This window comes from Poeciliopsis prolifica, unplaced genomic scaffold, assembly GCF_027474105.1.
Source record: "Poeciliopsis prolifica strain line A6 unplaced genomic scaffold, Auburn_PproV2 SCAFFOLD049, whole genome shotgun sequence".
Classification (NCBI taxonomy): domain Eukaryota; kingdom Metazoa; phylum Chordata; class Actinopteri; order Cyprinodontiformes; family Poeciliidae; genus Poeciliopsis; species Poeciliopsis prolifica.
Window position 1 is genome coordinate 1573010 of NW_026562424.1, and position 14296 is coordinate 1587305.

Sequence of the window (14296 nt, forward strand, 5' to 3'; positions counted from 1 at the left end):
AAAAAATTGTAGAAAATTTCTGATGATCTCAAAATGTAAGTTTTTTTTCTCCTGAGTTTCCAACTTAAATGCTTTATGTTGAAATTCAGCCATTTCTAAACAGTTATAGTTTTACTTATATTTTTGTGACACTTTAAAAAAAAAGTCACACTGAAGTAATTTATCGTAATTTATAGGCTTTTGATGCTCATAAAAAAAAAAAGTATAATTTTTTTTATACAAGTATCAAGAACCTATAAATTATGATCCAAAATCTACATCAGTATGATTTTAACTGTCTAAAACCAGCCAGTTTTACAAAGATTTTCACACCAAAGCAGATATAATGGGTCGGTACTTTATTTACATGCTGCAGAAACATGAGATGTCGTCTCCGCCAGACGCAGTTCAGCGTCGTGGCGAAGGTTGTTAAACAGAAGACAAGACACATGGCTTTCATTTGAATGCCTAAATCCCTACATGCTTTAATCACTGGACTACCAAGCATTAAGTGGAAAATTCATCATTCAACATCTACTGACCTAGCGCACAAATAATCAGAGAGAGAATGAACAGAATCATTAAATTATCAGAATATGATTAAGTCACTGAGCAAATAGAAAATGTATGATATAGTAAGAAAAAAGCTGTAAAATATTATAGTTTACAATAATTATTCACATTCAAAGGCTTTACATCTCAATACATACACAACATGGCCCCTGAACATGACTTCAATCCAAATATGATTCATATATTAGAATTTAAATAACACAGAATGAACTATAGGCTAAAACAATAGCCATCAATAACCTTATACAAGAATAAAAATACAAAAACTGTATCCTAATATCATTGCATTACTCGCTTCAGATTTAATAATACATCATCTGTACATCACAGTTCGTCAGTTTACAAGCCAGGTAGAGCGTTTCATACACGATGTAACCGACCGCCATCGACTTGATTCAGAATAGATTCGGGTTTTTTAGATCAAGCAAAAAAACAAAAACACTCTTCTGGCGTTCCCTCGACTTTACAGACAGATACAGCAATTTTATCGGTTTATTTGGATCAGATGGATTTCCTTAAACTGACATCCAACCACTCTCACTGCACACACAGCTATAGGAAGAGCGGCCTCCGCAAACGACCTCAAGGTCAAAAATAAAAGCCTTATAACATACTGCGAGCACAAATTAAATCATTCACTTTAATTTCTATTGGGCCAAAAACAAGAGTGAAATAAAAATAATAAAAATAATCAAAGATAAAACAAAGAAGGGCAGAGGGCCCGTTGAGGCAGCCATCTTGTCTGTTGACAGCTTTTTCTGATTGCTTCTGAGAGTGATAGTAGGTGAATGTGTCTGTTCAGCATGGGGAGGTCAGCACGAGATTTTATTTCCAGTGAAGATGAGCCGTTCTATTCCAACAAAATTCTAATTAAAAACGGGAATTTATGCCACGAACACCAGTAAAATGCTACAAAAAGTTCAAGTTTAAAAAGAGCCAATTTTTTTAGGGGTTGCCAATGCTGTCAAAAATGTGCATATCAAATGTTATGTTCAAAGACAAGCCGTTCTATTTCATCAGAAAAAAACCCGGGAAATTTGGAGGAACCAACTCAACAAAATCCAACAAAATTCAAAACATCCAATTATTGTAAAGGTTGCCAATGTTGCCAAAAATATATAAATCTAATCTACATTTCTGGTGCCCAAACTGTAGGAAAAAGCTGGTTATGCATTAACTATGTATGAGACCAGCACATAACTTATTTTCAGTGAAGATGGAAAATTTTCAATCAAAAACAAGAAAAAGGAATTTAGGGGAATTCACACCTCGAGTGAAAGTTAAACAAAAACTAATCTAAACCATCTCATTTTTGTAAGGGGTGCCAATAAAATTTTAACTTAAGCTAAATCTCCAGTGCGCAAACTGTGGTGAAAAACCTGTCCATGCATTTAATATCTACGTGTTCAGCAAACAGGATTTTATTTTCAGTGTGACAAAACCAAGAGGAGCCGTTCTACTCCATCAAAAAAACAAAAAAACACGGGAACTTGGGGGAATTAACAGCACGAAAGCAAGTAAAATAGTACAAAAACTAATTCAAAACATCCATTTGTGTAAGGGTTGCCAAAGCAGTAAAAAAAAAAAAAAAAACTTAAAAAAAAAAAACAGGAATTTACTTGAATTCATGCCATGAAAACCAGCGAAATGGTACAAAAACTATATAGGTTACCAATGCTGTAAAAAAATATATTTTTCACCCAACTGGGGAAAAAAAAAAACCCAGTTTATACACTGAATAGCTGTGTTCAGAACTTCTGATTTTAGTGTAGAACACAGATGAGCCGATCGATTTCGATTAAAAAAAAAAAAAAAACAGTGGGAATTTAGTGGAATTCATGCCATGAAAACCACTAAAAATGGTACAAAAACAAATTATAGGTTGCCAATGCTGTCAAAAATACCCTTTTAAAACTTAAATTACATCTCCAGTGCCCAAAAGAGAGAAGCCATAGGAACAAAACTGGCCATGCAGAAAAGAGAAGCAAGTGATGAAGAAGTAGAAGCTAGTGGCATGTTTACCCGCCCCGATAGAAAAAACAAAAACAACCTTAGTAACAGCTATGAAGGCTCACTCAGACCCACGTCTCACTGCAGACCAGCACTCTCCGCTTTAATTGGACTGCAAGTACCAAGAGACTGAAAAACAACTCCAACACCAGGGGAATAAACGGAGGAAATAAAAGATATAGAGGACATCTGGGATTAAGTGAGACTGAATCAGTTTACAGTATCCGTCACAGCTAGAGTAAATGCACTAAAAGTCGGGCTTTTACGACAACTCGCACATATAACGTATGATTAGGATATGGTTTTAATTAAAGATATCTTGTCAGGCTCTGGTTCATAAAAGCTAGATTCTGTGTTATCGTTGAAGCAGGAAACCAGTCCGTGCGTTCAGGATAGTCCTAGCAGTACCCAAACTCGCTCCATCCCCCCAAACCCAAATTCACCCCCACCTGAAGCAGACTGTACAAAATGGTGGAAGTCTCATCATCCATACATGGAAAAAATGCAACAGAAGCCTCACAGAGAGCACAAAGAACAAGCAAAGCAACCCTGAATCCAAAGTTGTATTTTCCCCCATGGATCTACTCAGGAAAACAAACGAGGTCTAGATGCCAGCGTCTCTAAGTTTGTTTACGTTGCGGTGATGAAGGGCACTAAAGAGGGCGTTATTCTGCTCAGTGATTGGCCTCAGATTGTGCTCCTATAGGCCCGGGTTTTGGTGCCTCTGGTAGATCTTTCTCCACACTTCCTGGATCTTCTTGCACCACCGGTCGGCGTTCCCACTGGGGTCCATCAGGTAGTACGTCCGGTTCGGCTGCAGCAACATCAAAAAAAAAAGAGCGCCTTTAGTCAGAAGCTTAGAATACAGACTGCTACAGGAGACTTTCCTACAAACACCAGTCACTGAAAATTTTTAAGGAGTTCAACATTAAATTTCCCTTGGGATCAATAATGTGTTGAGTTAGAGTTGTTGTAAACAATTATTTTAGAAATCGAATGATTTATCAATCAGAATTTTTTTAAAAAATTGGTAAATTTTTATGCAATATTAATATTGGCCCAAACTTTCATATCTGACCATCTGTAATAATTTTCTGCAGCTTAGAAAATTTCCTTATTACAAAAACAGCTCTTTTAAGTCAACCTGTACAAAAATGACAAACCTAAAATTACATTAAATTTAATACCAATTATTTTACAGCAGGTTGACAAAGACACTAATTATTTTAATAATCAAGTAAACAATTACTGACAACTAATTGATTAATGCAATAAAAACTTTGCGTTGTGTCATTAGGGTTATTGAAGATATAAAAAAAAGGAAGCAAATGGATAACAAAGCTTGTTGGATGATGCAGTAAATTGTCCCAGAAGTTAATTCAATAAGCAATAATATTGTGTAATTATAATGGCATAAAAATAAACTTTAAATCCTAATGAAGATTTAACACTTGAACTGGAAGACAGTTTAAATATCCAAAATAAACAAAACAGAAACAACAAAAAAATGAAACAAAAGAATAAAACAATGGTTCTAGTTGAGACCCAAACAGACTGAACGTTTTTATCATGACAATGGAAATGATTGATGTTTTAATTTATGACGTCCGACTCCAGTTTTGTTTAGTCTGAAGGGGCAGAAATAAATGGTGGTTACCGTGTGAACGAAGAAGGTTTTGAAGTTTTTGGCCTCGGGGCGCAGCTCGGAGGACCAGGGGATCTCCCCCTTCAGGACCCGGTTGACGGGATCCACGTAGTACAGGTGAGGCCCTTCGGTCAGCAGCAGCTGCCTCCGGCGGGCGAACAGGCCCTGCAGGGAGCCCAAACATTTCAGCAACAAACCTTCCCCAGCACCGTTTCACATCAGTCCATATCAGAGACTTTGGGTTAGTTTTTTGTTTACACGTCTCAATTACAACCAAACATTTCCCGTTTTATCCGGTTTTCCCTCCTTGTTGCTTTTTATTTTGAAACAGTTTAGAGCCAAAGTGGGGAAACTTTAAACTGCTGCATGTTACCAGCAGGTTGCTGCTGGCAACCAGAGAGCGAGTTGATTATTATTGTGTTAATAAACGTATTGATAACGTGTTTATTGCAATACACACCGTTATCAATTTATTGTCCAGCTCTGGTGGTTTTGATGCTTTCAGCTTCCAAACTGGATTAACGAGATTAAATTTTCCATTGGGATCAATAAAGTGATTTCTAATTGAATTTGAATTGGAGGAAGAAATGAGCTCCAGTGGAAAATAAAAACAATTCAAATTTACCAATTAGATTTTTCTTTCTAGCAAGTTTTAAGATGGTCTCAAAACTTTGGCAAAATATTTGTAGTTTGAAAAGTTGCAAAATAGAAATGTTCTAGAATTATTATTTTAAATCTGAGTTTGCTATAAATTTCAGAATTTTTATAAGCAAAGTTTCATCAGGCATCAATATTCATTTTAGAATACATTTTGAATTCCTGAATGAACCGAAGCATTCAGAGAATATTTGCTGTAGTTTGTTTTTGCGCGTCTGACCAACGTAATCAAACTACTGTTTGTTTGAAATTGGAGGTTTCACTGCTTGTTGCTCTGACTGAACAGATTAAAGTTTTTAGATGTTTTACTCAACATGTTGGTGTATTTCAGTGTGTTGTGCAGCTGCAGTTATTAAATAAATGTGTAATTCAATTAATTTATGTCAGACTGGATCTAGGAGTCACACACACCTTGCGTTTATCCACTGGTCCCATCTTCAGGATCAGATTATTCTCCACAAACTGATGCCTGCAGGATCCAAAAGAGAAAATCTCAAACAGAAACTAATCAACTGAACCATTTCCTTTCAAAATAAAAGCCTCTAACAGCGAACTTACCAAGGGTTCCCATTGGTCTGTTTGTCCAGCAATAATTTCTTTTCTTCCTCGGTGAACAGCAACTCCAGCTCAAACGAGTTGTTGTCCAGATCGTGGATGTACTGCTCGATGTTGCTGCTGGACCGCTGCGGCGGCGCCGAGTCGTGCGGCGACAGGGAGTGCGACGAGCTCGACGGCGCCACCTGCATGTTGCTGAACTGGCTCAGGAGGTCGTCGTACTAAAATTCACACAATTACAGAAAAAAATAAATAAAACTTCAGCAGCTGGCGAGTTATCCAAAGGCTTCAGGATGTTTTCTAACAGGGCTGCAAGAGCAGGGGTTCTCAAAGTGGGGGTCAAGACCCCAAAGGTGCGCACAAGACACCAAATGGACGGTCGAAAGATGATTTCAGACTCATCATAATGTGACCTCAGAGGTATATAGAGGGCCAAAATATGAAAAAAAAAACCCATCAATAACCATGTTGTAAAAATCTAACTTAAAATATCAAACTAAAGAATTTTTGCTTTTGAAAAAAATAGGTCCTTTGAAAATGCATACGATTTGTCACTATAGTCACAAATAGAATGTAATAACGTTCTTTATATGGAGTTTCTGCAACTCAAATTTAAGACTTCTAAAGAGAATCATGAATGAAATCCAGATCTGCATCACAACAAAAATTTTCAGAAGAAACTTCAAATTTGATTTGATTGGTTGTTTCTTGTTAGCACTGGGAGGAGCTAGAGAAGTTATGCCTTATGTTTCTTTTTTCACAGATTATCTCAAACTGTGGCAACATTGGGCAACTCACATTCCCGTAGCAGTCCTCATCGTCTTCAGACATCGCAGGCAGGTAGGGTGTGAGCTTTGGGGGCGTCTGCAGGTGCAAGTCGCTCCAGGAAATGGTGTCGAAGAAGGGATGCTGCCTCAGCGGGTCGTACCCTCCCATCTCTTCACAACCGAGCCGCTTGGATGGGTCCAGTGACTGAAGGGAGGTCAGAGAGAATACTGAAACAAACCATCCTGCAAACACCAAACCTGCAACCATGCATTTGAATTTCAATCAGAGATGCTGCACGGATTGATGACTCACCAGAAGTTGCTCAACTAGATCCTTGGCTTTGGGGAAGAATTTTTCTGGGAACTCGTACTCCAGCTTTATTATTTTCTGGAATATTAGGTACTCGTTTCTGTGACAAAGTAAAAAAATAAAATAAATTACAAAAAAGTTTCCTTTCTTAGATCTTGTTTTACCACCTTTACACTTATTTAATACATAATTTTTCAAATCACAAATTTCTATCTTTAAGTGCGATACATTAGTAGAGGCCCTACACTGTAAAAACATTTTTAAAGTGTTTAGTCCAGTTTCTAGTGCGAATGTCTGTATGCATTAAGAAAACAATCCAAAAGTTACTTTTCAGAAAGAGGATCTCATTTCAAGTCAATAATTGTAAATATTAATGAAAAATTACAAGTTCCACCAACAGATTATTTTTCCTAGAATAACACATTTTTCCTATTATAAGTTAAATAATCTGCCGGTGGAACTAGAAGTTTTTATTATTAAAGAATTGACTGAAAAGAAGCTCCTACTTTTAAATTGGTTTCCGTATCTCAAGTGTACAAAGAGATGCGTTTCATTTTGACCAAAAGTGATTGGTATGACTGTGTTTTTGCAGTGTAAATTCCCTCTAAACCAGGGGGGTCAAACTTCAGGCCTGGAGGCCCTGAAACTTTTAGATGCGCCTCTGCTGCACCACCTGAATACAATAATTAGGTCATTAAGGCTCTGGAGAACCGAGCTCCACAAGGAGGAGGTAATTCAGCCGTTTTATTCCAGCAGCCCTGGAGGGCTGAAGCCAACTGGTATGCTCAAACTGTTGTAGTCCAACTGGAAACCAGTCTGAATCAACTGGTTTGTGTTTCAAGAGTAACTTGTCATACTGACCAACTTTTGAGACAAAATAAAAAATGAAAAAATCTATCAGCATGCGATGCATCCAGCAGCAGGTTGCATTTTGAAAACAAAAAATGAACAACAAATATAAATTGAACATCTAAAGTGTTCTTACCCAGCTCTGAATGGTGGTAAACCAGCCACCAGCTGATAGATAATACACCCCAAAGCCCACAGATCAGAGCTGCACAAAAAACAAAAAATATGTTTAAGCAAGAAAATCTTAAAATCTGAAAAGAGTCAAATGATATTTTTGAAAAGCACCTCTTGCAGGCTGATTTTTCTGTTAGCAGCTCTGGAGACACGTACTGCGCTGTCCCGACAAAGGAGTTTGCTCTTGCTGGAAAAAAAAACAAAACCAAAATATTTATGAACACCAGAGCTTGTATAGCAGCTCTAGACATCCTGAACCTAATATTTTTCTTTTTGAAATCGGTTTGTTTCCTGAAAGCTTTCTCCCCAGCAGCAGTCCAAGTCAATGTGTGTCTAAATGAACGACTTCAAAAATGACATTGTAATCACATTTAGAGAAAGGTTAGAATATCCTGCTGAACGTTTTCCTTCACTGACTAAATGTTGCTCTGTGACTAACCTTGAAGGGAAAAAAAACTGACTGAAAATCACCGATATATGGTACTGATGGGATTCCTACAACAACATCAAAACCAACCAAGTTAATAAAACAATCGACTGTTGCCAGTTACTTCAAGCAAATAATCAGATTTTACAGTGATATCTTTCTCTTACATGCAAATTTATAGTCTATGTTGACGCAACATTTCTGGCAACAAACCACTTTTATTCTGAAAATCCAAATATAATCCACAACACACAAAACACAGTCATGAAAACGCACCACTAACACCAAAATCATCATACTAATTATTTACACAATTTAAGCAGAGAAAAGAAACTATGCTATTTTTACCTTGTTTACTGTCAGACGATAACTGTTTCGCTGTTCCAAAATCTGTTATCTGGATGTGCATCTCCTCGTTCAAAAGAATATTTTCTGGTTTCAAATCTCTGAAATAAAAAAAAAATTTGATTAAAAAATATGTACAGACTCAAATACCAGCAGAGAGCAAGGAGCAGATCCTTACCTGTGAATTATCCCCTTTTTGTGTAAATATTCTAGAGCACAAACTATTTCGGCCGAGTAGAACCGTGTACAGGTCTCATCAAACGAACCAATTTTGCGAATGTATTTTAGCAGTTCCCCGTTCTTGGCATAGCTAAGACCAAAATCTAGAAAAACATCTGTTAAGGAAAATTTTAAAAACAACAATGTCATCTGAGCAGGTGAAGCAAAACAGCTGAAAATCCAGAGAAATTTGATGCTAAAGGAATAAAAAACAACTTTCTGATCAACAAAACTAAGAGCCACCATATCGTACCAATAACAACCATCTTCAGTACGGCTGTTTTTACTGAGGAAAAACAACTTGATGTTAGTACATTAAGAAACTGATCCTAATTTCAATTATTTTAATATCAGATTAGTCTGAAAAAAAAACAAACAACTAAATTGGCACATTTTGCAGATTTGTCATTTAACCCTTCAGCTTAATAAATAATTGAACTTTTTTTAAATTAAACATTCTATTGCCTAAAATACTGAAACGTTTGTAGCAAAGGATGCATCTGCAACTAAAAAAAACTAACATTAAAATGTCAAAATCTCAGTCCGTTCTTCTCGACTCAACAATGCAGCTAATCTGGGGATTATTTTTTAGATTAAGCCATTGATTTAATAGAAGTTAATTTTTTATATGTATAAAAGTGAAGCAGAAGACGCTAAAACTATCCTATTTTCTAGGCAAGTGTGCATGTTTACAAACTAACTTTTTTTAATTCTGAATGTAAAGTGTACTTATTCTTTGAGCAGTAAATGATTAATCAATTACTAAATTCAGAGTCAGTGAGATGTTTAAGAAGGAAGTTGGATAACGATTAGTTCAGCAGATAACAGGAAGGTTGAATGTTGCCGTTTTATCCTTGTAGAAACCCCAGAGTTCAGTTACCAAGGGAGCAAATACACAATAACCAAAACTAACCTCACTCACTGTTACTATAAGCTCCAGAACCGGTCGTTTTATAATTATAAAAAGTCAATTTTACAGTGACTCATTTCTCACACACTGTGACATCACCTCTGTTCCCAAAATAAATAATTAACTGACCATTGCAGAAAAACAGAAAAATATCCAGAATGCTTTTAAAGCAGCATCAGAATGAGCGAGGCACCAATGAAAGGATACACAACTTCTCATCGTCTTGAAATGTGAAGTAGAGCTTTACAAAGAATGGGTGATCAAGATTTGACATCAAATCTCGTTCTCTTTTCACGTACTGGACTTTATTCTCCTTCATAATGTGGCGCTTCTCTAAAATCTTAACTGATGGAAAGAAAAAAGAAGAAATATTTAAAACATTTTTATAAGAAGATTAATATTCAGTAAATGGTTGCATTATTACTGACTTGCATATTCTTTCCCTGTGGCCAACTCTCTTGCAAGAACAACCTGAAGAACAAAAACAAGGAAAACATTAAAAAACAAAGTTGCAGTTTGTAACTTTCCTAAAATATTAAAAATATTTTAAGTATTTTTTGAAAATGTCAGTGTGACAGTTTGGTATGAGACTCCTCTGCCTTCTCCCAATGTTAAGTACAAACAACCAATCAGGGCCAGGAGGCGGGTCTTGGTGCTGTCAATCATCCTCATGTACTCTAAAACAGTGAAGCTGTTTATCAGCTGTCATGCTAACCAGGCTTAGCATTAATGACATTCTCTGCTGTGCTGTAGCTAGCAGAGAATGCTAACATTCTATGCTAACTGCAACATAGCAGAAAATGCAAACATTTGGTTAATAATTGGCTATAGCCGTTAGCATTCTAGCAACCGAAGGCATGTCATGATAAATTTTGCTGGATAATAAATTTTACCAGAAATTATTGCGATAAATTAAAATATTGCTATGCTTTAGCTGAATGTCACAATAGCAAACTATTAACCCAAGGCTAGCATTCTATGCTAGCTGCAGCATAGCAGAGAATTTTGTTGATGTTAAAAGATAGCTGGCATGGCAGCTGACTGCAGATAAACGGTTTTCCGCCGTTTCCATTAGCATATTTAGTATGCGAGGTTGATAACGCCAAGCCCCGCCTCCTGGCTCTGATTGGTTGTTTTTGATACATTTGTTCAGACGGCAATAGTAGCTCAGACAGGAGGAGGAGATGGATCTTTTCACATATTGTTTCATAAAATGGAACATGAGTTTTAACAAATATGTAAAAACATATTTTCAATAAAAGTTACACTTTGCAGCTTTAACAGCTGCACCAACCAAAGTAAAGAAAAAAGAAAAATCTGTTTCGCATTCACCTCAGATGAACTAAGGATGACTCAATCAAAAGAATGCTAGCATGTAGCAACATCTACCCTAAAAACAGAGGCAGGAATTCAGCCGCCGTACCGTTGAGAAGGAGCCCTCTCCCAGAATCTTGCCAAACTTGAAGTCCTCGGGCTTCTTTTTGCGCGGCTGAGGCATCTGGGCGGCTGGCTGCGGGCGGCCGTCGACGGTCTGGGAGGCGCCGGGCGCTCCTAAAGCGCAGGGCTGCGGGGATGACCCCTCCATGTTGGGGCAGTGACTGCTGCCTGTGCTCGGGATGGTGAGTGGCGAACAGGAGTCAGGGTGGTTTCTGGCCATTGATGGATGTGAGCAGGAACAGATGGCAACGTTGGGCTGAATGGGCACAACATCATACTGGAACAACAGAAAACATCCAATCAGCACGGCGGTGGCGCAGCTCTACTGTAAAACTTCTTGGGTTTTATAATTTATTCACTTCAAAACAAAAGCCTGTCACCATAATTTTCCTGAAAGAAACCATCTCAGAAATTATTACGATAAGTGATGAGTTTTGAGACAATTTTCAGAAAGAACACGTTCTCAAAGATCAATAAACTTTAAATATTAAACATTTAACACTGGAGCTGGAAGACATTTTAATAAAACAAATTATGAAGTTCCTGTAAACAAAGTTGTCCTTTTACAAGAAGGTTTAATTGAGACCAAAACACCAGACTGAAAACATATCAGTTTATGGTAGAAAAAGACAAATATCATACAAATGTAAATTATTGAGACAATTTTAACTCATCATACTATTAATGTATTCTTTGCAACATAACTAGTAATCTCTTTTTTCAATGTAGATAATTTTACAACTTTCTCAGTTCTGCACACATTTTATCAAAATCTGTACCAAGTTTGGTTTAAAAAACAGTTTGGATGAAACATTTAACATGTCTTAAGAAATCAAACCTTATTTTGGTTATTTAAAATGTCTTCCAGTTCTGTACAAAGTCAGACTTTATTGGAGGGTGAACTTATCAATAAATTACTTCAAATTGACAAAATTAGCATTTACCCCAATAATTTCTGGAACAATTTATCGTTCAGTAAAATTTGTCAAATTTCCTCTCAATCTAATCTTTTTTCTTAAATAAGTTTAATTGCAGACAAAGTAAATAAAAAGTAAATAAGTTTAATTGCAATAAAAGTTTCTGAAGATTGATTCATTTCAATAATCTCAATGTTTATTAATAAATTAAACCAGATATCAGCTCTGATCATCAACAACTGGGAAAGCATTTTTTCCTTCAATAAACACATCAAAATTAGGAACTCCCACATAAATGCAGATATTAATGTAATGTTTATTTCCTATTGTACCCTAAAATACTCAAAAGATGAATCTATGGCTCATTTTTTATGCATCAGTCCTACAGAAGTGTGATCCAGACTCACTCTGGTAAAATTTTAGAATGTTGTTCGTTTTTACATAAAACTAAAATACATACAATTCAACACTGAAAGGCATTAAAGTTTTAAACTAAAACTTACAAACTAGATAAAGTAAATAAACCAGATATCAGCTGTGGTTTATTTACTTTATCTAGTTAAAGTAGAAGTTGGGCTCCAAATACAATATAATTATTAATCAAACGAGTTTAAAATCAATGACATTCGGAATATATATATAAGAACTGTTCACATTCTGGGTATAACATTACAATCTTATACTAAGACTTCACCCTGGTATATTAGTGGGTCAAAGTCTAGTGTTGATAAACAAATGACTACCAAGGAGCAGCTTCCTGGCCTGGTGGTCCCACCCCATGTCAAGGTCTCTCTTCATAGAACACCAGAAAGCTTTCAACACAAACTCTTTAGAAATGATTTGATATTTTAACTAAAACATTCATGAAACAAAAAGTGAAACCCACCAACTGACATAAACCCAACAATAACTTCTAGTGCTTTCCCATCTCTGCACTTGCTGATTATTTCAGCGACAGTTATTCGGAACATGCGGACCAAACGCACCCATTAGTGTTTTTGTTGTTTTGGTTTTTTTTAGCTTCATTTAGCCCGGTTAGCTTCTCTTCATTTAAAAGCAAGGTGTGGCCTTTAGCTGCCCATTCCGGACTTGACTCTATTATTGCCAACTGTCCGTGAAATAACCTACAGACTCTCTGTTACTGAGTCAGTCAACATAATAATAGCTGGTATACAGCCGTGAACCAACATTTTCCTAACCATGTGTACTTTGGTAACAACTAGCCTGTGCGAACTTTCCATGCTAACCAAGCCCTGTTAGCAGACTAGCATTAGCATTTGCTTATCTTATCAAATAAAGCCGATGTTCTTTGGAAAACAGCAGCAGTTCTATAGAAAAGCGCCCTTACGTGTCACAAAAATGACTCTGCGTGCACATGAAGCAGTAAATAATGGTAGAGGATAATGTTCCTAATGTAAACGAACATAAACAATTCAAACTGACATGTCTAACTTTTACCTACTTGTGATTCTAGCTGAATTTAAAGGCTCTTCCCATCACGGTGATACTTTGAACGACTGGGGCGCTTTTTTCGGCAAAGCACCGGCCATCACTGACAGCAAGTTACAAACTTGATGCTAACAGTTCACTAGCTCAGCTTAGCATAGCAACCAACTTCAAACCTATCTGCTGTGTTCAGATACTGGTTCCCAACGCGCTTTATGTTACTTACGTAGCTTGTTCTGTTGAACCTTTACAATTGTAAATCGAAAACCACGAAATTAACACAAAAATAGCACCTTCAAGAGAAATGTTGAACGCACTAAAGCTATCTTTAGCTTGCTAGCAAAAGGAGTATCGGTCGAAAGCGCGAACCAACGCCAACACCAGCCGTCTATTCCCGAACAGGGGGGGAATAGTCCCACACAGTTTCAAAACACAATATTAGTCCTCTTGACTCATTATCTGCTTCAGAGGCAGTTAAACAGAAGGTCGTCATGGACTAATCCAAAAGCCGGAACGCCTATAGTAGCTTAAACCCTGCGATGCTAACGATGCTAGTTAGTCACAGCGATGTTTTATAGACGAAGGCCGCACATAACTACTTCTTCTGATCCAGCTGCTACACGCCACAAACCGCGCACCGGCTTCGAAGACCCACTCTCGGGAAGTTTTAACACTCACCATCTGACTTGTAGCTCTTGCCATGTGAGTTTTCCGTGAGTATTTATTTGGAATAGAATAATTAGAGAAGCTCCAGTAATGGCTGCCTCCGTGCCTTCATTTTCGAGGTGTGACGTCGTTCCACAACAATGTTACCGCAGGACAGCAGAGGAGAGTCCTGCCGTGTCAGTGTCCGCCCCCACCGCCACGAACAACCCGCTGAACTTTATAGCGAAAGGCTCGATCACATTCACACATGTGGCCTGCAAAATGCGTGGACCACACTGGAACTGGGTTCTGTTTATTCTGCTATCAGTGCAACAACTTGCCATGATTTGAAGACTAAGTGGTGTCATTCCTGAGTTGGACCGGTTCTACTGTGATCCAAACACATTAAAATGCCATTTATTTAAATTTCA

The 14296-nt window shown here is 37.2% G+C and overlaps 1 protein-coding gene across 1 annotated transcript; it reads right to left on the reverse strand.

The window, feature by feature from the left end:
- Nucleotides 1–323: 323 nt before the first annotated feature.
- On the reverse strand, nt 324–14084 carry pdpk1b (3-phosphoinositide dependent protein kinase 1b). The gene is made up of 14 exons (XM_055057939.1): nt 13899–14084; nt 10844–11134; nt 9849–9891; nt 9628–9765; nt 8470–8614; nt 8295–8392; nt 7631–7706; nt 7482–7550; nt 6500–6596; nt 6218–6391; nt 5423–5640; nt 5276–5333; nt 4220–4372; nt 324–3376 (listed from the first exon to the last, which is right to left on the reverse strand). The coding sequence occupies exons 1-14, from the start codon at nt 13920–13922 to the stop codon at nt 3263–3265; spliced, it is 1698 nt and encodes a 565-aa protein (XP_054913914.1). The 5' UTR covers nt 13923–14084; the 3' UTR covers nt 324–3262.
- Between the last annotated feature and the right edge of the window lie 212 nt (nt 14085–14296).